The sequence below is a fragment of the Zea mays genome, chromosome 4 (genome assembly GCF_902167145.1).
Source record: "Zea mays cultivar B73 chromosome 4, Zm-B73-REFERENCE-NAM-5.0, whole genome shotgun sequence".
In the NCBI taxonomy this organism is placed as follows: Eukaryota; Viridiplantae; Streptophyta; class Magnoliopsida; order Poales; family Poaceae; genus Zea; species Zea mays.
The window spans coordinates 228,980,746-229,003,653 of NC_050099.1; the positions used below are offsets into that span (position 1 = coordinate 228,980,746).

Here is a 22,908-nt window from a genome sequence, read left to right on the forward strand (position 1 = left end):
AGACACGTTAGCACTCTGCTACACCCCCCATTGTACACCTGGATCCTCTCCTTACGCCTATAAAAGGAAGGACCAGGGCCCTCTTATGGAGGGTTGGCCGCGCGGGGAAGAGGACGGGACAGGCGCTCGCGTGAGGCCGCTCGCTCCCCTCCCGCGTGGACGCTTGTAACCCCCTACTGCAAGCGCACCCGACCTGGGCGCGGGACAAACACGAAGGCCGCGGGATTTCCACCTCCCTCTCTCTGGCTGCCTTTTCTCCCCTTCGCGCTCCATCTCGCGCCGACCCATCTGGGCTGGGGCACGCGGCGACATTTCACTCGTCGGCCCAAGGACCCCCCGGTCTCGAAACGCCGACAATTATTGCCAGTAAAAATTCAAAGTCATTGAATTCGTTATCTGCTAATGATTGAGCTTCACTACTTGTCAATGGATCATTGTCACATTCAACCACTTCTTGTAAAGCATTCCTGATTTCCACAAACTGAAACCTTATACAATACATGTACGTGGAATGGAGGCCCCAAAAAATGGGGGCCCTGTGCGGTCGCCCATTTTGGCCTTGCTAAGCGACAGGGCTGCTTGTATTATCATTTACTCACCTTGCACTGCCACTGCCAGTCTAGGAGCCGAAATCATACCTATTCCGTTCTTAAATATATGACACCGTTGATTTTTAAAAAAACTTTGACTACTTGTCTTATTCAGAAAAAATGAAATGTCATTTATTTTGTTACGATTTATTTTATCACTTAAGGCTGTTTGATCATTACTTGAAATTTTATATTTCTAAATAAATATTTTGAATAAGACGAGCGATTAAAGTTTTAAAATAAATCAATGACGTCATATATTTAAAAACGGAGTGTGTTTCATCTCTTGATAGTTGTTTCGAGATTTTCTTTGTTTTTTTTAAAAAATCTCTATGAATGCGTCTATTTCTAGAGGTGTTTATGGATGCATCTAGGTTTCCTATAATATCGTCGGTCTTCAAATATGAAGCATTATTCGTTCCTACAGTCAGCGGAACCACCAAACACCTTTTGAAATTGATTCTAAAGGTCGGGTATATCTAAACTATATTAAAGACAAATTTTGTAGAGCTTCCTCTGAGAAAAGAAGCACCTCTCAAAATCTTTTTTATACTAGTGATTATTGATGGAAAAAGTCTGCAAGGGAAAATATAAATATACTAGACATGTTGAAAACTTTGGCTCCGTGGAAATTTCCTTTGTTATTTCGAAATTTTCCTATCTAGCAGTGGCAGAGGTAAAGGGCTTGGGGACTTGTACCATGCTCAACAGAGCATGTATATGAACATGTAAAACCCTGTTTTGCTGTACTATTTACATAATGATGTTTGAAATAGAGTGTGATAGAGAGATGGATGGGTCTGGTGAAGACAACCTTAGCATCCACGTTCAATGCCCCTCCTAGTGCCCACCGAATTATACAATCACTCCTCCAATTAGTTAATTAGCAATACTAATTTGTGCTTTGATTACATTTCTTCCAACATATTAATTCTCCAATTAACTAAATAGCAGTACTAATTTGTGCTTTGGTAAAATGTTCTTTCTCAATATTAATCTCCACAAATATTTATATAATTCAAGATGAGTTTTCTATTATATTTATATTCGTTGTTCCATTTTTTTATTACATAATTACCCATATTAGGGGTACCTCAGGACGGCCCAAAAGCTCAATCTAAGATAAATAGCACAAAACTCGATTTAGACCAAAGATATCCTATTATGTCCAAACTTTCATCTCAAACAAGCTAACCATAACCTATGTCGCCTCGAGCAACCCCGACCTAGTCATCCCGACTAGGTCGCCCCCAACATCGAACGACCAAGTAAACCCCGACCTGGCCATCCCAACGGGAATGAACCACGACCTCGGTCGCCCAACCAAACCTTGACGTAGTTATCTCAACCAGGTTGGCCCCGACCTCGATCAACTTGTTGCCCCAAGCATACCTTGACTTAGTTATCTTGACTAAGTCGGACCCCAACCTAGTTATCTTGGTCAGGTTAGCCCTGACCTAGTCATCTTGACCAAGGTAGCCCCAACTTGGTCATCATGACTAGGTCGGGCCCAACCTCGGTCGCCCAAGCATTTCTCGACCTAGTTATCCTGGTCAAGTTAGCCCCGACCTAGTCATCTTGACCAAGGTGGCCCCAACCTAGTCACCCCGACTATGTCGGTCCTAACCTCGGTCACTCTAAGCGACCCTCGACCTGGTTATCCCAACTAGGTCAGCCCCGACAAAGGCGGCCCTGATCTAGAAATCGACTAGGTCATGAATGACCTCTATCCCTCTGAGCTAAATCAGTCAAAGTCATACTATCTTGATAAGACTCTCTAGCTCCATGAATTTCTATGTAGGGCTAACACATTTATGGCTCTTGACCGCTCAACACATGTGCTTGATTAGGTGTGCAACGAATGTGGCATGTATAGTTTGGAGGACGTTGAGGACATCCATGTTTAACCATCTGACTCTTCGAAAGACAATAAGGACTAGTAACATCGACAAAAGGCCATTATGGGGGCTCATCATAGGCATAAGGTGGTTAAGCGCCCCCATAAAAAACATGAGAGAAGGGAAGAAACTTTGAGGCCAACCAATCATATAGCTTCCTCTAAGATGCCTCCTCATAGAGGAGGCTCTGGACGCCCCTCTGCAAGACCTAACTACCCTCTGTAAGACCCAAATCTCCCCTGATCTAGTCAATCAAAAGTGATAGAGCTTTGGGGGCAAGACAAGCTAGTAGCGATAAGCCCTCGAAGCATACGAGATTAGCTATGATTCGTAGGCATGATGAGGCTGACATCATCAATTTTTCTATGTAACTATGGCTACATACTCCTTCGACTATATAAGGGGAAGCAGGACCTCCTGAAGGGCAAGCATGCCAGAAACAAGCAAGCACCATACTAGACATAGGGGACTTCTCCAAACCAGTCCAATTCTACTTTTAATCTTGCTGGAGCAAAGCCATTGGTACAATATGCCGCAAAATCACCCTTTAGACCTACAAATTTACTAATTGTGGGTACAAAACCACTACATTGCATGCCAGGTAGGGACCTTTACATGCTATATTTCATTTTTAATCACTCTAATTGCTTCATATAGCATCATCCTCCCTGAGACAAAAATCACCTTCAATACCTTGGACTACTATTTAACAGAAGACAGTAGCATTTATCTCATCACCACGAATACCCCTCGAACTTCGGTAAGCATGAGGGCCCTAAAGGTGTCCTCAGCATTCGAGCTCTAGGCTACTCCACTAAGAAGGGACTAGGAGCATGGCCTAGGGTAGCACAACTGGCCAGCCCATGAGGACCACCTAGGGAGATAACCATTTGTCGTCACCCTAAGAAAGCCCGCCAAGGTACAAGGACCATGAAGGAAGCCCCATTCTGGGGCCCCAAGCAACCTTAACCATGGCTAGGCCACTAGGTGCCGGTAGAATGATGTCGATCCACCTTTTCTCTTCTCGACGTCAAGGAGAAACCCATCGTCAACCTTGATTTTCCAAAGTCAATTCAAACACATGAGTCTGGGTATGCCGTCACAATTGGTCACCACCCCTCATCTTTGTACAAGCTACTAAATTCATCTTATAGTAATGGTTCCTCACGGAACCAAAGAATAACTCCATTGGACTATATCTTCATGCTTGTTTCGTGCCCGAGGAGACAATACATCAACCCCACAAGGGCGTGGCCCTCAGGGAGCCATGAATGAGGTGGAGTACCTATGGTCCCACACTAATCATCTCCTCAAATGGCACAAGGAGTCCATGAAAGAGGCCGATCCTACTGATGTTGTTCCCTGATGAACAACAATAGGATGTTGAATGCCATCAACAACATCAAACCAATTGGACATGCAGCCGCCGCCATCCCTTGGTGAACGAAGGTCGCTAGAGCCTATCCATAGGATTGGTCTAGAGAATACAAGACCCAACAATCCTAGTTGTCATGCACCTTGGTGCACTAACGCTTGGGTAGTGTCTATCATGTGCATGTGATCCTCAATGCACGTCATTTCACCCATGAGTAGGCAAAGCTAGCTCGATGCGCAAGCCCCGATGGAGGCAACTTCCATGATGATGGGAAGGATCACTCGAGGCCTCAGGCATTTGGCCATGCCATCTGTGCCATCGAGTTACCCCAATGATTCTAGCCTCCAGCCAACATCACCAAATATGATAGGACCACCAACCTATTTGTTTGGATTGAAGACTATCAACTCACTTGCTGCATGGGAGATACAAGCGATGTCATGCTAATAATCAAGTGCCTCCCCATCTACCTAGTAGAGTTGGCTCGAGCTTGGCTCGATTACCTGCCAAAAGGATGCATCTAGGCATGGACCAACCTAGAAAAGGTTTTTGTTAGAAACTTCCAAGAGAAGTACAAACGTCCTAATAACCCCTAGGATCTAAAAAGTTGCAAACAATAACCGAATGAGAGCCCAAGAGTATTTCATATGTTTCTCCAAACAGAAACACAAAAGACAAGAAGAAAATATGCAAAGTACACCGAACATGTTAGGTGGCACACTAGATAGGTGCAGTGCATGTGCTAAAGATTATGATGAAGATAGATCACACCGAACGTGTATGAGTGCATTGGACATGGCACATTGGATAGGGCACCCAGTAAGCCATGGAGCATGTACGCATGGGTCTATAATATAAGGGACGTGTCCGGTGATGCACCAGATTCCACACTGTATATGACACTCAGTAAGGGTTGAAAATGCAACCCGAGTCAGTTATAACTCATCAGACATGTTCGATGTCACTTCAATGGCATATCACAAACACAAATGATCAATGATCAACAACAACTAGCTCACAATGGCTAGCTGACATGAAACGCACTGAACGTGCTTGGTGGCACACCGCAAAAAAAAGTTTGTACAACTCCAACTCTCTTTTGGGTTTGGGGGCTAGAAAATACCACCCCAACCAGCCATTTATCAAGTGTGTGAGTTGAGACTCCAGTCCTTTAGCTCTAGACATCCAAGTGCTTAAAGAACCACTCGATGATTAGCATAGGTGCTTTGTGAAGTGTTTAAATTAGTTAGACCGCTATATAGCGCTTGCTATAGGTTAGTTCCTAGTTAAGAGAAGTGGGGATAGACACCTCAAACCCCTTGGTGCTTGTGTGCACCACTGTAGTTGTACCGAGTGGGGCTTATAGTCTTGCAAGATCACACCAACTGTGTTTGTTGTGTGTCCACCACTGTGTATTAGAGGGAACGCGGCCCATAGCATTTCCGCCGGAAGCTCGATAGTGAAGATGCAATGGAGCACCCGAGAGAGTCAAGAAGCAGAGCACCACTTGCGCGTGAAGGTCCACTGCTATCTATGTAATTACGTTACCGAAATCTAGGTCCTCATGTGGTCTACCCTTTGCATAGGAGCTTTAATGAGGATCAGTAAAAAGTTTGTGCGTTTCTTGATACCTCGATAAAACACCGGTCCATTAATGAAAGTTTGCATCTCTACTTTACTTAAGCTTTCACGTTTATATTATTGCTTTTGGTTGTGTTTTATCTTATTAGTTTAATCATAGGATACTGGATATGTCTGCAGTCTAAGCTGCAAAACTTTTTTCGTGGTAGATAAAGATAGAAACACCTAGTCAAATTATTAGTTGCATATATCGGTTATCTACATAGGTCTCATTTAAGAAAAAATTAGAGACATATATTGGTGTGAAAAATAGTTATCCTAATTTACTTGTCTCCTAGGCGTCACGTTTAGATTGAAATGGGACTACTCTGTGCCGAATCATTTCTCGTCTTCGTCACATTGTTTGACTCGTTTAAAGCAGTCCCTACATCTGTTTATTGTGGCAGGCAGAGAGCATCACTAGTCAAGATTACAGCAAGACCTGAAAAGTCTTAATTATTGGTGGGGAAGTCCACGAGGGAAAACCAAAGTACTCCTTTGTCTAACTTGCTGCTGTAAACATTGCCTCTTTATAAATGTCCTGTTTGCTAGTAGTTCCTAATCAACGCACAACAAAGTCTTTGCCCTAATTGTAATTTCGTTTTCATCCTCACCTAATCTTGTTTGAAAGTAGACTTCCTTTTTTTTTCCAAACGAGGAAACCCCATTTCCAATGTAGCATAGCAGAAACACATGCATGTTCAACAGATTACAGAGTAGAAAGCATAAAAAAGGAACTTGCAGATAAAGAACTAACCACAGGAGCTAGAGTCCTAGATCAAAAAAGCTCTAGCGACCAGCAAAACAGAACAACTTAATCTCGATCGCAACCTTCCACTCGGCACTACCATCTTCTTACTATGGCAACATATAATCACTTTTATCCACGTGTAGGATTGTATCTTTTTTTACAAATATATCATAATTTTGAACTAAATATTTTATTACTAAATAAACTCAAATGAAAAAGTTTTAACTATAAAATTTTAAACCTTATCAAACACTACAACTTTAGTACATGACAAATTTAGTATAGGATGCGTCTCTAGACAAGATTGTTTGAAAACTTCAAATCCTTGAATATCAAATATATTACTCCCTCCATCCTAAAATTTAATTCGTTTTAGACTAAACTTACATTCATTAGTTAATATATTAATGTAGTTTGTATGTATTTGTGCATTCATTATCCTTCGAATGAATGTGGACGGAAAGAAAAGAGGCCAAAAAAGAATTATATTTTGGAGCGGAGGGAGTAACTCAAAACAAATATTTGAAACAATAAATAACTTCAATAAAAAAGTCTCAACAGAAAAAAATATAGATCATGTCAGTTGCTGCATGTATCGTATTAATTGCCTATGCAAACATTCATGGTCGTGTAGAAATTCAAATTTTGAATTTCCAAATCTATATGTTTAAACCACATATTTGGGACTCAAAATGATTTCAAATCAAAAGTTTTTTTGATTAAATGTAGATTCCATAGCAATTACAACATTGGTATAGACCTTGTGAACATCCAAGTTTTTTAAAAACTATAATTTTCAATTTTCAAAAATACTAAACTTAAAACAATATTTTGCGACTAAACATTTTCAAATCAAAGTCATTCAACTCAACTTTTTAGATCAAGTCCTGGGATACAATTATAATATATAGTTTGTCTTCTTCCAAGTTCATATGAAAATGTTATGAATTATTTTAGATGTAAATATTTCTAGAGATTGACATCTTAAGATGCCTATATCTCAAAATCGATTTTAAAGAGATGGTTAGAATAGCCACTTTTGTTAATAATTATGTTTTTAGATATTCCTTTTGTAGGGACGTCTTTGTTGAGCCTACACTTCAGTGTTTGACTCAATTAGTGATGTGTTTGGTTTAAGGTCAAACTAGTATGAGGCCGAACGACATCGTTCCCTTGATATTTTGGGACCACATCGCCACAAAAAATTGCTACGGTGTTCACCTCGTCCCCGCATGACTCTCATTCAAACACTATAGAAAATATGGTCGTCCCGTTCCATCTTTCCTTGTACATCCAACCAACCAAACCCTAGAGCAATTCTAGTAGTTCTCTAAAATACTCTCTAAATTAATAATTTAGGTAGCTAAACTAAAAACTCCTCTCCAACAGCTCTCTAAATGAACTTCATAAATATAGTTACTCCTCATCTAACCTTATTTTCTCTCTACATTTAGCAACCATTTACCAACTCCCTAAACAAAAACACGACGGTAATTTTTGTATTTCAGTGCCTTTTCCACTTTGTAGTAAAGTTATATTAATGGAGCCCATGCGTCGGACACCGACGGTCAGCTAGAGATTAAACAATTGCCAATACAATAGCCCCACATGCATATGTCGAAAATAAGCAAATAAACAATCACGACCGTAAAAATCAAAAGGTCAACGCAACTCATCAAGTTGAATATGTCATTGATAATGGTCCCCCTCAAACTAGTGACGTGTTAAATTTTAACATTTTAGAAAGTAATATTTTAACAAAGATGTTTTTAGTACCATTTTTATAAGAATTGGTACAGCAACACCTAAAATCTTATTTTTGGAATTTAGAATAATTCTTCCAAGGTTTAAATTAAAATATCTTTTAATAACAATTTTCTCAATTTTGAAATTTTCTTCCTAAAATAAATTGATGAATATTAAATTTTGATTGTCAAATTTATATTGGTTTCTTAAACTAGAATTTTAGGAAAACATAAGGTAAAGTAGAAAGGTCATTGTTGGGGCGAAGGTGCAACGCCCCCTCGATCGAGAAACCACAATGTCGGAGGGTTAAGGACTGGAGGGCACGAAGGCCTGAAGAGCGACCACGCTTCGAAGAGCACGGAGAGCGTGGGCGAAGACTCGGGCGCTCCTTTCACCAGGGCGAGCCAGAGCGAAGACCATCGAGAATTCCGTTGGCAGAGAATCTGGACAGCGAAGACCATGTGTTGTGATCTACCACCAATTGTAATAGAGGGGCCCATGTATAGTCGGTCCACGCTATGAGATCTCGCCTGCAGACCGCTACACGGGTAGAGTTGTTAGTGGATCAGCCCATGTTTGTAATTAATTACGCTGTAATGACCCGCTGTAACCCCCCAAGGGAGAATATTCCTGGGATAACGTAGTCAACCGAGGGTACAATCGTCTTTGATGGGGCAGGGCCGACCCTCAGTTACCTATAAATACCCTCGTACAACACCATTGCGGGGGACGAAAAAGAGGAAACACGGTCGCCCTAATACTCTGTGTAATCAGGCATCAAATCTTCTCTTGTTTTCCACTGTTCGGGCTCGGTTGACCACGTGTTAGCGAGTTCCGACATTTGGCGCCCATCGTTCGTGCTACGACAAACCATTCCCGCGATGGCCCCCAAGAGAGCGAGTTCGAAGGCAGATGTTTCCATCGATGATGCAGCGAAGGCGGCCCTTCTGGCTAAAAAGAAAGGCAAGGCTCCCATTGCTGACGACATCCCTCAGGATGCCTTCGACGATGAGGTAGTCAACAGCAAAAGGCAACGCCAAGACAATCTGCCTACGCCGGAGGGCACCGCGCGCTTGTAGCTCTGAGGGGGTACCTCAGGCACCCCCGCCAAGCTTCATCCACCCAGAGGGAGAAGACATCGTCGAAGACGGTGAAATCATAGACATATCAGCCGAAGACCAACTCAAGTTGTGAGGCCTGCACATCAAGAACAATCATTTAGAGAAGCAGAAAGAAATACTCGCATCCAAGCGCCAACGCATCAACATGCAAGCCAAAGATAGGCAAATGATACTGGATGAGGAACAAAAGGCCAGAGAACTGGAGCAACAAATTGTAGATATGCAAGGTGAAGGCCCACACCACATGCAGCGGGGGCCTCTCATCACAGATCCAAGAGATTAATTACCTTGACGAGCGAAGCCCACTTGCACCACAGCTCCAGGCCTCACCTTGGCCTAGCAACTTCAGAGCAGGTGCTTACCCCAAGTACAACGGTAGCACAGACCTAGCCCAATACATCATGAGCTACCAGGTTGTGATTGCATCATCCGAAGGGGACACCATGGCCAAATCCTTCATCATAGCACTCGAAGGCCCAGCCCTGACATGTACACCAGATTACCGCCACTATCAATCGAATCATGGAAAGCACTTCGCGGCAAGTTCTTGTTGAATTTCCAAGGGCACAGGCTAGACACAGATGCCCTGGTTGAATTATCACTCTACAGACAACAAGAAAAAGAAACCCTTCGAGAATACTACAAAAAGTTCCTCCTGCTTAAGTCACAATTGCCATCTGTCGATGACCACATAGCCATCCACTATGCAATCAACGGTCTCCGCGCCGGTGTCTTATACAGCCACTGCATAAGAGATCCACCCAAAAACTTACAAGAGCTATATCAGTTATTCAAAAAGTATGCCAGGTCCGAAGAGCTACATCAACACAAGATAGAATCTCAACGGAAACCCAATGACACCTCGTAGTCCAGCAGAACATGGGTCAGATCGGTGCAGTCCGAATCCGGCAGGCCAAACCGCAACCAGCAGCAAAACACCATCGCCAACTAACACCCCACCGGAGACACAACTCGTCACCAGGAGTACCCCACACAATAGGGCCGCGGCGCCAACACCAGAGGCAGAGGCAAAGGCCGGGCTTCACAGTCGCGAAGGTTCTATTGCCTTTTTCACGGTGAAGACTACGCACACCCCACCAGGGATTGCTCCGAAACCAAGGCCACCAAAGATAGAATGGCCAGAAATCAGCCAGCCGGTAACCAACGAGTTGTTGCGCATACCTACCATCCCCAGCAATACCACCAACAACAATTCCACAACGATCCAATCCATCACCAGCCCAATCATATGTACCATCAACACCAAGAGATCCAAGTCCTCCCTCCACCTCCACACCACTAAAATCCTCCACCACCCCCACCAGCACCCAAACAAGAGGACTTCGCCGAGCAACCTTTCTGTGGGGTCATCCACATGATTACCGGAGGGTCAAGTGCAGACTTCGACACCAAACGGCAAAGGAAAGATCACTATCGCAGCGTCAATCACGTAGCCGTCACTGGGCCAGTGGTTCAGACAAAATGGTCTCATGTACCAATCACTTTCGATGCCAGAGACATCGATCTACGTAGCGCGCCACATGCAAATGCCATGGTGATCAACTGCAGTGTGGCAGGTTGGGATCCACACAAAGTACTAGTCGACAACGGCAGCCAGGCCGACATCATCTTCTTGCACGCCTTCGATCGCATGGGCATCAGCCCCAACCTCCTCAAGCCCGCAGACAATCATCTATACGGTTTTGGAGGCAAAGGCACCTTTCCCATCGGCAAAATAGAACTATCTCTGTCCTTTGGCGTGACACCCAACGCGTGAAGTGAACAAGTCACCTTTGACATCGTCGACATGGTCTACCCTTACAACGCCATAATGGGGCATGGATCCATCAATAAGTTTGAGGCAGCAATACACAGACTATTTATGCATGAAAATACCAGGCCCTCAAGGCATAACCACAGTATATGGAGACCAGCAAGCAGCAAGAAACATAGAAAGAGACTTCGTCCCAGGACAGCGCAACATTCATTGCCTAATAGCAGAGCGCGAAGACAACAACAGTCCTTGCCCAACTAAACACAAAAAAGTCAACACACAACTGCATAGCAACGAGGGAACTAAGACGGTCCCCTTGACCTCACAGCTCCCATGCAAACTGTCTTGATCAGCGAAGACATTTCACCAAACGAAGAAGCAGGACTTCTCTCCTGTCTCAACAGCAACAAGGACGTCTTCACCTGGTCCGCTCTAGACCTAGTTGGGGTCTGCCGCACCATCATCGAGCACAGTCTGGGCATCGACCCCTCTGTGCGCCCAAGGAAGCAGCGGTTAAGGAAAATGTCCGACAAGAAAACAGAAGTAGCAAAAGCCAAGGTGCATCGGTTATTAGAGGCAAAGTTTATCGAACCAATAACTTACCCCACCTGGCGTAAGAAACCCCGATGGTCTTCAAATAACACAAGATGCCAACGGGCATTGGATAGTCAATCTGATAATGGCCAAAGACTGGCGTGCACCAATCACCCTTTACCTTCAAGGCCAGTACCACCCCTCTGACTAAAGCGAAGCCAAAAGATTAAAACACAGAAGTAGAGACTTCACCATAGAAACGGACATCTCTATAAGAAGGGGATAAGTCAACCCATGTTGAAATGCATAACTGAAGACGAAGGCATAGAACTTCCACGAAGTACACAGGGGTATATGCGGATCTCATTCGGGACCAAGGGCCCTTGCTACTAAAGTCATACATCAAGGTTTCTATTGGTCGGCAATTGTGTGCACGACCAATCGGGTAACCCGTTCATGTGAAGCATGCCAGAAATTCTCACCTCGAACGGGCGTCCCTTCGCAACTTGCAAAGCTTATTGCACATACCTGTCCACTACAACATTGGGAACTAGACATCATGGGGCCACTGCCCATAGCACAAGGCAACCTAAAATTCACCTTTGTTGTAGTTGAATACTTCACCAAGTGGATTGAAGCCAGAGCCATATCGACAATAACTTCCAAGATAGCACAAAAAAAATCTTCTGGCAGAACATCGTGTGTTAGTTCGGAGTCCCATCAGAGCTAACAGTCGACAATGGAAAACAGTTCGAAAACCAAGATTTCCGGGAATTTTGCAACGCTATCGGCACGAAGGCCATGTTCGCTTCTGTCTACCACCCACAATCCAACGGAGTAGTTGAACTTGCCAACGACAAGATTTTTAGCGCCATCAAGAAAAGGCTACTCGACGACAAGAAAGGAAAATGGGCAGACCAGCTTCCTGAAGTCATATGGACGCTGAACACAACAGAATCTAGAGCAACCGGGTTCACACCTTTTCGCTTGATGTACGAATCCGAAGCAATGACGCCGCAAGAACTGAAACATGGATCTCCATGTGCAAGCTCCACAGCTACCCCCGATGTCGATGAGTCAACCTCCAAGGACCTTACCGATGGAGACCGTGTTCTTGCCTTGACAACACTGAACAAATACCAAGCGCAGACGAAGGCATGGAGCGACAATACTGTCATCCCCAAAGAATTCGAGGAAGGAGACCTAGTCCTCATCAGAACCGCCAGAACAGAGTCTCAAGGCTAACTCGAGCCCAAATGGGAAGGGCCCTTCATTGTCAAGACAAAACGTCCCCCAATGCCTACAGACTCACATCTCCATCCGGCGAAAACCTAGAGCACTCATGGAATGTAGACTACTTACGAAAATTCTTCGTCTAGGCCTTTGCGCCTTTGTAATTTTCACAGACACTATTACAGTCGGGCCCTCACTGTTTTCCTCGCATGGGGTGAGGTTTTTAACGAGGCGGAGCCAGGTAATAAATTGCCGTGAAAATCCCTCCAGAAAAGCAAAATGGCACCACGACTGTGGATTTCGAAAAAGACCGCAGAGACGGTCTTCGGCATTCGATGCAAAAACAGTCACCGTAACGGCAAGCCTCGACAGCCATTACGTGCGACAAGTCCAGGCAAAAGCCGCTATGGGTGCAGCCAGATAGGAACAACAAGTGCGTAACACCACCCATAGGGTGCAAAGTCGTCTATAAGACACACATTTTTATCCGAGCAAAAGTCGCCTAAGGGTGCAGCCAGATAGGCACCACAAGTGCGTAACACCACCCACAGGGTGCGAAGTCGTCTATAAGACTCACATTCTTATCCGAGCAAAAGTCGCCTAAGGGTGCAGCCGGATAGGCACAACAAGTGTTTAAACACCACCCACAGGGTGCGAAGTCATCTATAAGACAACCATTCTTATCTGAGCAAAAGTCGCCTAAGGGTGCAGCCGGATAGGCATAAGTGCGTAACACCACCCATAGGGTGCGAAATCGTCTATAAGACACACATTTTTATTGGAGCAAAAGCCGCCTAAGGGTGCAGCCGGATAAACACAACAAGTGCGCAACAACACCACAAGGGTGCGAAGTCGTCTACAACACACATACTTCTATCCCATACAAAAGCATCCTAAGGATGCAGCTGGATTCACACTAGGCACAGCAAGCGAAGTCGTCACAAAAGATTACCAACAGATCAACATAAAGCGCACCAAGACACAATTCAGCACAAAACACAAATAAAACACATTGTTACAACTACACGATGTACACCATACACAAGATATCCACCCCTCATAGATGTCCCCACCGCTGTCCTTTGGTGAAGGGGGCGAGGGCAGCATTTTCGCTCATCGTCACCAAAGAACGGCGCTGGCAACACTCATCATTACATTGGTTCTTCTTTCAGGATAAGACTAGCTTATTGGAAATTAAACAACATCAACCTCAACTCTTCCCCATAAAAAATGTCATGAAGATCCCCTTCCCCAATACACAACCCGAGCATCGGCGCTAGCAAGTCACGACGGGCCCCCTGATCAAACTGTGGCCCGCTCCGAAGACACGACCTCTCCATGCCCATTCGACGACGTCTTTCTAGCACCTTGCAAAGACTCACTGACATTTTGCTTTGGGACCCCCATCTTTTTTCACCCTCGAAGGTCACCAGGGGGTACGTCATCCGAAGTCACCGGCATGTCGCGGGGGGGGGGGGCAACCCTCAATGAGACTCCGCTACAGCCAAATCCAACGCCGCAAAATAATCTAAATCATCCTCCGAGGATTCGTCATCTATCCAAGAAAAAGGACTCCCCACCCTCCGAAGACTACGACCCAACATCAGATTCCCCATACACGTTAATACTAAGAGATACCACACGTCCATCCATAAAAATATCATCATTCATGTCATCATCAGGGTTTGCTTGCGGAGGCCTAGATACTGGAACCTACGCACCAACCGATCTTAAGTATCACACAAAACGAACATTGTCAGACTATTCCCTATTACACCCTTTCAACCTGCGCCGAAGCGTCGACCGTCATAGGACCCTCAGCGACACCTCCTTGGAGCATGGTTTGCTCTTCGGCTCCTGCCTCCGCCGAAGCATCCCTCTGGGTCTTCATCATTCATTGCCTACGAAGACAACACAACAACAGTTCAAAACAGTGAACACACAACACCACCCACCAAACCCATAACATACCTGCGCCAGCGCTCGGTCTGCCCTCTCCCGGGCAATGTCGCAGCCATGAGGGCCCCACATCCTATCATAAAGTGCTTCAGCACGTCATCTTCAATCTGGAACATGCCATGATCGAAGTCCTCGTTCGCTCGATCGAAGACCTCGAAATGCCTGCACCCCTCTCAGGACAACACATTCATGGCCCCTTTGCAAGTGACGAGAGACACATAGAACATGAGACCTGTCACGATAGACGGGAGTGACTCTAGCTCATCTTGCAACCACCCCAGAAAGCAGGTCTCCACCTCCTCCCCCGATTTGTCAAAAGGGACAGTTTGTGCGCCAAGGTCACAGTATGCGTCCACGAAAAGCGTGTGCGCCCGTTCAACCCCAGCACGGGTGGAAGATTCCGTCCTTTCGCGGTGGCTGCGCATACTTTTCAGCTCTAGCATCAAGTCAGCATCACGCTTGTTGGCATCTTGAGCCTCCGTGTGGGCAGCCCGAGCCTCCGATCGGGCACTCTTTGCATCCTCCCTTTCATCAGCAAGTCACCGACCGAGGTCCTCCTTCTCCTTCTCCAATGCTGTCACCTTCTCAAAGAGATTTTGGCTCTTATTTTCGGCCATCGACTTATCTTTAATCGCCTCAGTGTGCTGCATTCGAAGGCGCTCAATCCTACCCTCGAGCTATTTTCTCTTGGAAACAAACTGCAAGGTCAGTGCCCCCGAAGCAACCTTCTCGGCGAAGGCCGTCACCTAACATCAAATACCCAAACTCAGTACAATAGGACAAAACTATCATATATATGAACAATTAAATACACAAACTCAAAAATCACAGCTGCTGTACGGCAGATGCAGCTACACCAGCGGCGGCGGCGGCCGAGGCAAGTTCGCCTCCACCTCGAGCAACAGCGCAAAAGTTCGACCACGAGTCCTGCGAGGTACCCGCGTCACCCTTCGCTGCACTCACCAAGCTGCCAGGCACTGCCGATGGAACCACCGCCAGATGCTCAGCCTCCGCCCCTACATCACAACTAAGTTAGAAAGGTAGAATCACCTGGCTAAGAGGAATCAAGTAATCCAACTCACCAGCAGGCGGCAACCCAGTCTGGGCGCCAAACATGGTAACACCCCCACTAGGTAGTCATCTACGGACAACTCCTGGCCTGCCCCACCGATCACTGACACCGTTGTTTCAGTCACGCGTGGCGGCGAGGTCAGTCTTCCAGCGGCAGCAGGCGCCGCGGGGGGAGGCATCGCCGTAGACGGTGTGTCACCCTTCACGCTAGCTCGCGCCAGTTTAGCTTATCGACGTGGATCCACCAGCTGAAGGGGGGCCTTATGCTTCTTCGGTTGAGCGCCCTGGTGGTCTTTATCCATCACTGCTAACACAACAACACTAATATTCCTCCCATAAGGAAAAATCTTCACATCACGAGCCAAACGGGATGTAAAAAATAATCGCCAGCGGCTCGGGGTATAGGAGCATTACTATGCCATCGACCCCCGGTAACCTTCATCATGCACGAAGAAGTTTCCCGGAGCTCGGGCGAAGACATCACTTCCCCGGGGACCGCACATATCCCCATTAACGCCTCAAAAACAATCTCGGAGGCCCTCGGCCCAGTCGCATCGTCCCCCATACCTAATTTCCTCTTCCGAGTGGCCGCAGGTGGAGCCTTTCCCTTTGAGGTGCCTTCGTCGGCCCGAGGCTTCACTTGCTTGCCTCGATCGTCACCGACGTCTGTGGAGTCCCCCTCCGGGTAGGGACCATACAACAAAACTATTCAATTCAAAAACATGATTCAACCTCACGTTGGAACTGCAGATATCCCAACTTCTCAACATTTCATTCTTCAGCGCATATTTTCTAACAATCTTAATAGCCTCTGACTCAACTTCTCGCACGAAAGCGGCAGCATCTCGACCATGCAAGTCTATGGCGAAGGCTGGGCTTCATACCAATTTATCCCCCAGGGTTGGCATCCGGCGAGGTATAATTTTGCCCAGAACCCACCCGTGCGCCGAAGGCCACACTCCGCAAGCAACAAATTCTTCCATGAAATCACGACCACTGCTCATGCGGGCTACGTAGCGAAAGACCTGCTCATTCTAATCCCCTTTCATCACCTTGAACTGTTGAAACGCTACATAACAATGGGAGCACAAGATAGCATGGGGCAAACTAGGCAACCCTTCGACGTCGCCAGGCACCACATAAAACCAGAACTCCCACTAGTTACCCCACTTATTCTTCGCACACAGAACAATCTCAACCACTTCAGCTGAAGTCTTCTCGGTCCTCGGCGTGAAGGTGCAAGAACCAAGCTGAGCTATCAAGGCACCTATCTTCCTCTTCTGCCAGTGCAGCCAATATTTTTTTTGCGAAGACCTCAACAGACGGCTCTCCACCATATGAGAACACGACCCACACATACTTTGCCAGCGCAGCCATAGCGTTCGGTGTTAATTGGTGGATTTATGCAAGCATTCAAGGGTTTTTAATGATCCTAGAAGATCTTACTTGAGGTGCTGACCATTAATGTTTGTGTTGCCTAAGTCCTAGCCATCATCGTTTGTGTTGCCTAAGTCTAAGCCATCATTGGATGTTTTTATACATACATATGGCCCATGCTTGGTTCCATTTTTCTCATAGGGCTCATATAGTCAGTTGCGTGAGCCATACAAGGTTTGTCAACCCTTTTTAGGAGGTGATATGTGTTAATTGAGTGCCAACATGATGTGCTCCCAAGTGTAAGTGTGAAACATATTAGCACAATTGGCCAAGAGAGCATGGTCGCAAGACCCCAAGGGGTCACCTGCTCCCCAAATGCATCCCCTCGATCCCAACTTTTGGTGGAAGCAAATAATATTATAATTTGATCATCTTGGACATCAATTCTTGGTCAACAGAAATCTAAACAGTAAGAAAATGGACCATATGGCTCATTATGTTTGTTTTAATGTTTGATGGACAACATGACATTTAGACTATTGTTTTTTAGTATATAAGATATAGGTCAAATTGATGTAATGTGAACTTAGACTTAATTGAAATGGTAATCTGGATTATAAACATCGCATGCATGACATTATAAGAATATTTGAAGATCTACAAGGCATGCTAGAAGTCAAAGACACAAAGTGGAAGTGACATAGATGCAAATACCATGTAGGAACAAGTCAAATGGCATTGTATGGGCATCACTAGATTATTTTGGTGTCTACAAGGAGGCAACATCAGACCATGTAGTCAATAGAGGCTGAGATATGGTTTCGACGCTTCACCCAATTATTTTCACAATGGAGCAAAATAACCACTAGATTATGTCAGTGTCAATAGTGTACACCATATTAGCATAAGGTCACCACCAAATAAATTCTAGAGAGAAAAACAAATAGTGGAATAATATGGTGATAGCTCTAGACCAATGGCATTAGTGTTGTGAATACAAGGAGAGTAGAGATAAGAAGTACTCACTAGATTGCTCTGTGGTACTAGGAGTTTGTGCACTCAAGAATCCACTAGTCCAACAATCAAAAAATGCTAGTTCCAACCGCTAACTTGTTAGGCTACATTGTAGTTGAGAACTAGTGGGACACGTGTCCAGGACATAGAGGACGTGTATGGAGTACCCTACATGTGGAGGTTTGGTGGTTGAACCCCAAAAACACCCAATAACGGTTTAATGGGTTTGTCCTCAAAACTCGGTGGTGCAGTTCTAGAGGGAATCAGAGGCGACAAGTGGACCCATCATGAAGGTTGTGTCAATGGGAAGCAACTATATAAAGGTAGCATGGCCGTCACATTATCAGGATGACAGTTGATCTATTTTTCCCCTAGTTAAGTGGATAAGCTCTATTTACCTTGGGGTATGTTAGGATATAAAAATACCCTCTATAAATATGGAGGAAGGGTTGCACTAACAAGTTATCACTGTAGCTTTTGATTTTTACTCTCAAATTTCATTTGTTAGGAGATTGTTAGGTAATTTGGATTTGTTCCATCTATGTACTTGTGAATCAAGAAGCGTGGCCTTAACCATGTTGTGTCCTCTGTTTAAATATCCTTGCAAGTTTAATTGCTTTGAATTTGGTTTGATTTCTCTTCCCCAAAGCTCTGTTATTTGCTTTTTAGTGAATTCTTCAATATGAGTTTGTGGTGGAAGTGTAGGCTTGTTTGAGACATGGGAGACAATACTAGAATCAATGCCACCAGTGGGTATAGGTTGATTCATCGTGCCAGGGCCGGCCCTGAGCCCATGCGCCGGAGGCGACGGTCGGGGGCCCAAAACTATTAGGGACCCAATATTTAGTATCTATAACATTATATAGGGGGTGTTTGAATGCACTAGAACTAATAGTTAGTTGGCAAAACATTGTTAGTGCAATTAGCTAGCTAAAAAATAACTACCTAACTATTAACCAATTTACCAAAAATAGCTAATAGCTGAATTATTAATTAGGTTGTTTGGATGTCTCAACTAATTTTAGCCACTAACTATTAGCTCTAGTGCATTCAAACACCCCCATAATATAATTGTTTAAATTTTATAAAACCCATCTAACAAAATAACCCGCACATCCATATATAATACACTCAAATCTAATGAACAATATTATCTAGACCATTCTTCAGCCTTCCCCTCCTCGCGTCCCCACCGCTGTCAACCCCTCCCCTCGCGTCACCACCGTCGTCGTCCACTACTCTCCTCCTCTTTCTAGGAACGTAGCATTAGCACTGGTTATATGCTAATAGTAAAATAATATATGTAGCCAACAAGCCGGAAGGGCTGGGCACACAGACGCTCGACACACACGGACCACGGGGCACGCGTTGGCCACTGCCCAGTCGTCACGCTCACGTCGTTGACTCGTCGTGCGTCTGTGCGACCACACCCTCCACGCGATCGTCGTTCGCATCTCGCCGATCCAGCCCTCTAGGTTTCCAGGGCGCTGGGCGACACTGCGCCAGTCTCTAGACACGCACGGTCGAGCAATCAGGATTTAGGTTATTCTGCGACTGTCATTCTTATTTCTCAACCTGTGAAGTGCTAATCTGTACCGATGTATATTATTTAGTGTCTTAGGAATTTTTAAAACTAATTTCAATGCATATCATCATTTACCTACAAAGTGCTAATCTGCTTTGCTGCATATCATAGAATTTTTTATATAGTCTAGAGGGCCCATGACGATCAATTCGCGTGGGGCCCTCAAAATCATAGGACCGGGGCTGATCGTGGTCTCAAGTTTTGAACAGTTTGAACCTATTTGTGAAACCCCAATTCGAGTTTGAAAATTTTGATCTATTTTCAAAAGGTTAATATTTTGAAATCCAAACTTCTAGAACACTCTTAAATCCTCTCTATCTTGTTGAAGTCTTGATCGAGAGGCACTACCATGCTGGGTGAGCGGCACTCCCGATCCCCGACACATCTCACCAGAAGAGAGGCATTGCCACAAATTTTCTAGTGTCAGTATTGTGTTTCCTTTGTTTTGAAAGTTTGATACCCTTCTCCGGAGCCTTCAAGGCATCCAATCATCAGTTGGTTGAGTTTTTTTTCTTGAGTTGGAACATTTTGTGGAGTTTTAATGTCTTTGAGGCTTGGGCTGAACTCTTGGGAATCAAACTAAGATTGCTTAAGTGTAAATAGTAGTGACATTATTAATTTGTCCCTTGAATTTATAGGAATATAATTAGGATGGAGATGAAAAGGTACATCACAGTTTGCCAATCTCCTACAAACGGGGAGGCACTGTAACTAATAAAAAGCTAGGCCCTTCTACTGTATACAGACAAAGACACAATAATCACTCCACGTCGTGTATCGTGCATATGTCATCTTCCTTGAGACATTGTGGCCGAAACTGTTCCAATGCTTGCAGTCGCAGTTGACGAAGGATACGACATGATGTATGGGTCGAAGCCATCTTCTTGCATCAGGGCCAGGGCCTCAAAGCTTTGGTGGGTGGGCGCTAGTTCCGGAGGCGACACATCGCCATGGAGGTACTGCATGACTTGCCGCATGCTGGGCCTTGCACTGGCAAACGGGTGTGAGCACAACAGTCCCAGCTTCAACGCCAGGCACGCCTCGTCGACATCGTAGTCCCCTTTGAGCCTGCCGTCGATCGCATCGGTGAGCGACCCATTCTGCAAATGCTGGAACACCCAGTCAAAGAGCACGAGCCGGTTCTGCTGCGCCTCACTGTGTTTGATAGGCCTTCGCCCACACGCGACCTCGAGAACGAACACACCGAAGGCGAACACATCCGTCAGCGGCGTGGCCTTGCCGGTGCACGCAAGTTCCGGAGCTAGGTAGCCAATGGTGCCGACCACGTGCGTCGTTTGCGGATCGACGCCATGGTCGTACAGCCTCGCAAGGCCGAAATCGCCTAGCCTCGCGTTCATGTCGTCGTCGAGGAGGACGTTGCTCGCCTTGATGTCCCGATGGATGACCACTTTCTCCCACTCCTCATGGAGGTAGAGCAGACCGCACGCTATGCCCTTAATGATGCGGAACCTTCGAGACCAGTCCAGCGTCGCCGGCGCCGCCGCCATGGCCTGCTGGTTCCCGTTCCTCCCATACAGGTACCTGTCGAGGCTTCCGTTGGGCACGTAGTCGTACACCAGAAGGAGCTCGCCTTTACGCCGACAGTACCCGAGTAGCTTCACCAGGTTGCGGTGCTGGAGGCGGCCGATGCTCACGACCTCCGCGATGAACTCCTTCATGCCTTGTTTCGAGTCATGCGACACTTTCTTCACAGCCACCTTCAGCTTAGACCTCGGCAACACTCCCCTGTACACCCTTCCGAATCCTCCGGTTCCTAGCAGGTTCTTGTCCCCAAACCCTTCCGTTGCGCGGAACAAGTCCTTGTACGAGAACCTGTGCGGGCCGAACTCGACCTCCCAGTCCTCCCTCAGCTCGGCGTACCTGATGTGCCTCCTGACCGAGAGGAAAACGACGGCACCAGCGGCGACGAGCAGCGCGGCCGTTGCAACTGGCAGAACGACCTCCAGGACCGGACGGTGAGGCTTGGAACGTGCAAGAGGCAGCTTCGGCAGACTGGAGGTGTCGATGGCAGGGGCAGGGCCGTTCATGGCGAAGCTCCAGCCAAGGACGTAGTGTCTCGAGTTTATCTTTCCTGTCGAAGACGAGAAGCCGACGTACGCCACATCTGCGAGCACGGCCGACAGGTTGTAGGACGCCGATACCGTCGGCCGCTTCGGTCTCGCCGTGTTGAGAGGAGCTACGGTGGAGCTGATCCGTGCGCTCTCGCTGTCGTAGTCCACCCACACCTGCATCGCTTGCTGGCTGCAGAGCGTCAGGTCCTCGAACGACTCAGACGTGCCGTTTCGATCACGGTAGAAGCCGGCGGCGTGGGACTCGACGGAGTGGAGGCCGTTGACGTTGATGCCGACATGGTTGTTGTCGATGTCCTGGAACTCGCTGTTCTGGTAGGTGTCGAGCTCGAGAGCGAAGACGCGGTTGGTGCCGTTGCCGTCGTTCTGCGCGTTGAAGAGGCCCAGGTAGCCCACCGGCGTCGCGGCGGAGAAGTCCTTGCCTGGGGCGACGAACATGGCCAGCCCGTGGCTGCTAAGGTTGTTGTACACCGAGATGATCCCGAACACGAACGAGGCGGAGAAGGACTGAACCGTGCTGTTGGGGGATCTGCGGAAGCGCAGTGGATCCGGGAAGAAAGCGTGGCCTTTGCTCATGACCTTGCCGTTGGTCAGCTCGAGCAGGCCGTTCTCCGTGATGGAGGCCGTGCCGTCGAGCTCGAGGTTGGTGTTGGAGAAACCGTTGTAGGCGAACATGGGATCGTTACTTCTTGCGAACGAGGTTGCAAAGGTGAGGCCAAGAAACACCACCAGCTTCAGAAGGGATGACATGGCTACGACGTCTTCGACTATGAGGGAAGAGAAGCTGGGCAGCTGGGCAGCTGGCTGTGCTAAGATGAAACAAACACTAGCTTAGCTGCACAACTTGCTACCTCTATGAGGAATTTATAATTTCCACTGAGGAGCTAGCCCGTCATGCAAGTTTTTGTAAAGGCGCCTACTAATTGGCAGTGTCAATCGAGACGAGATTTTTTCGCTCTACAGTTGCCTTCTACTTGTAGATGGAGACATGCTCACATGCACAAGTTACTGTTAGCAAAACTGTACCCAACGTCCCAACCCAAGCCCACGTCTACTCCTACTTCATAACATTTAAAGATGTCATAATTAGAGACCGGCACCTGTAGTCTAGTTGGTCACAGTCACAGCGCACTGATTAACACTTTATTAAATTCCGGATTACGAATCTCT

The 22,908-nt window shown here is 46.3% G+C and overlaps 1 protein-coding gene across 1 annotated transcript; it reads right to left on the reverse strand.

The window, feature by feature from the left end:
- Positions 1-20,248: 20,248 nt before the first annotated feature.
- Positions 20,249-22,615, reverse strand: LOC100501941 (L-type lectin-domain containing receptor kinase SIT2). The gene has a single exon (XM_008681540.3). It carries the CDS (start codon positions 22,486-22,488, stop codon positions 20,437-20,439), a length of 2,052 nt encoding a protein of 683 aa, XP_008679762.1. The 5' UTR covers positions 22,489-22,615; the 3' UTR covers positions 20,249-20,436.
- Between the last annotated feature and the right edge of the window lie 293 nt (positions 22,616-22,908).

Bases quoted from the DNA above. Each gene is read 5' to 3' on its own strand.
- LOC100501941 (XM_008681540.3), bottom strand. From the start codon at position 22,488: ATGTCATCCCTTCTGAAGCTGGTGGTGTTTCTTGGCCTCACCTTTGCA.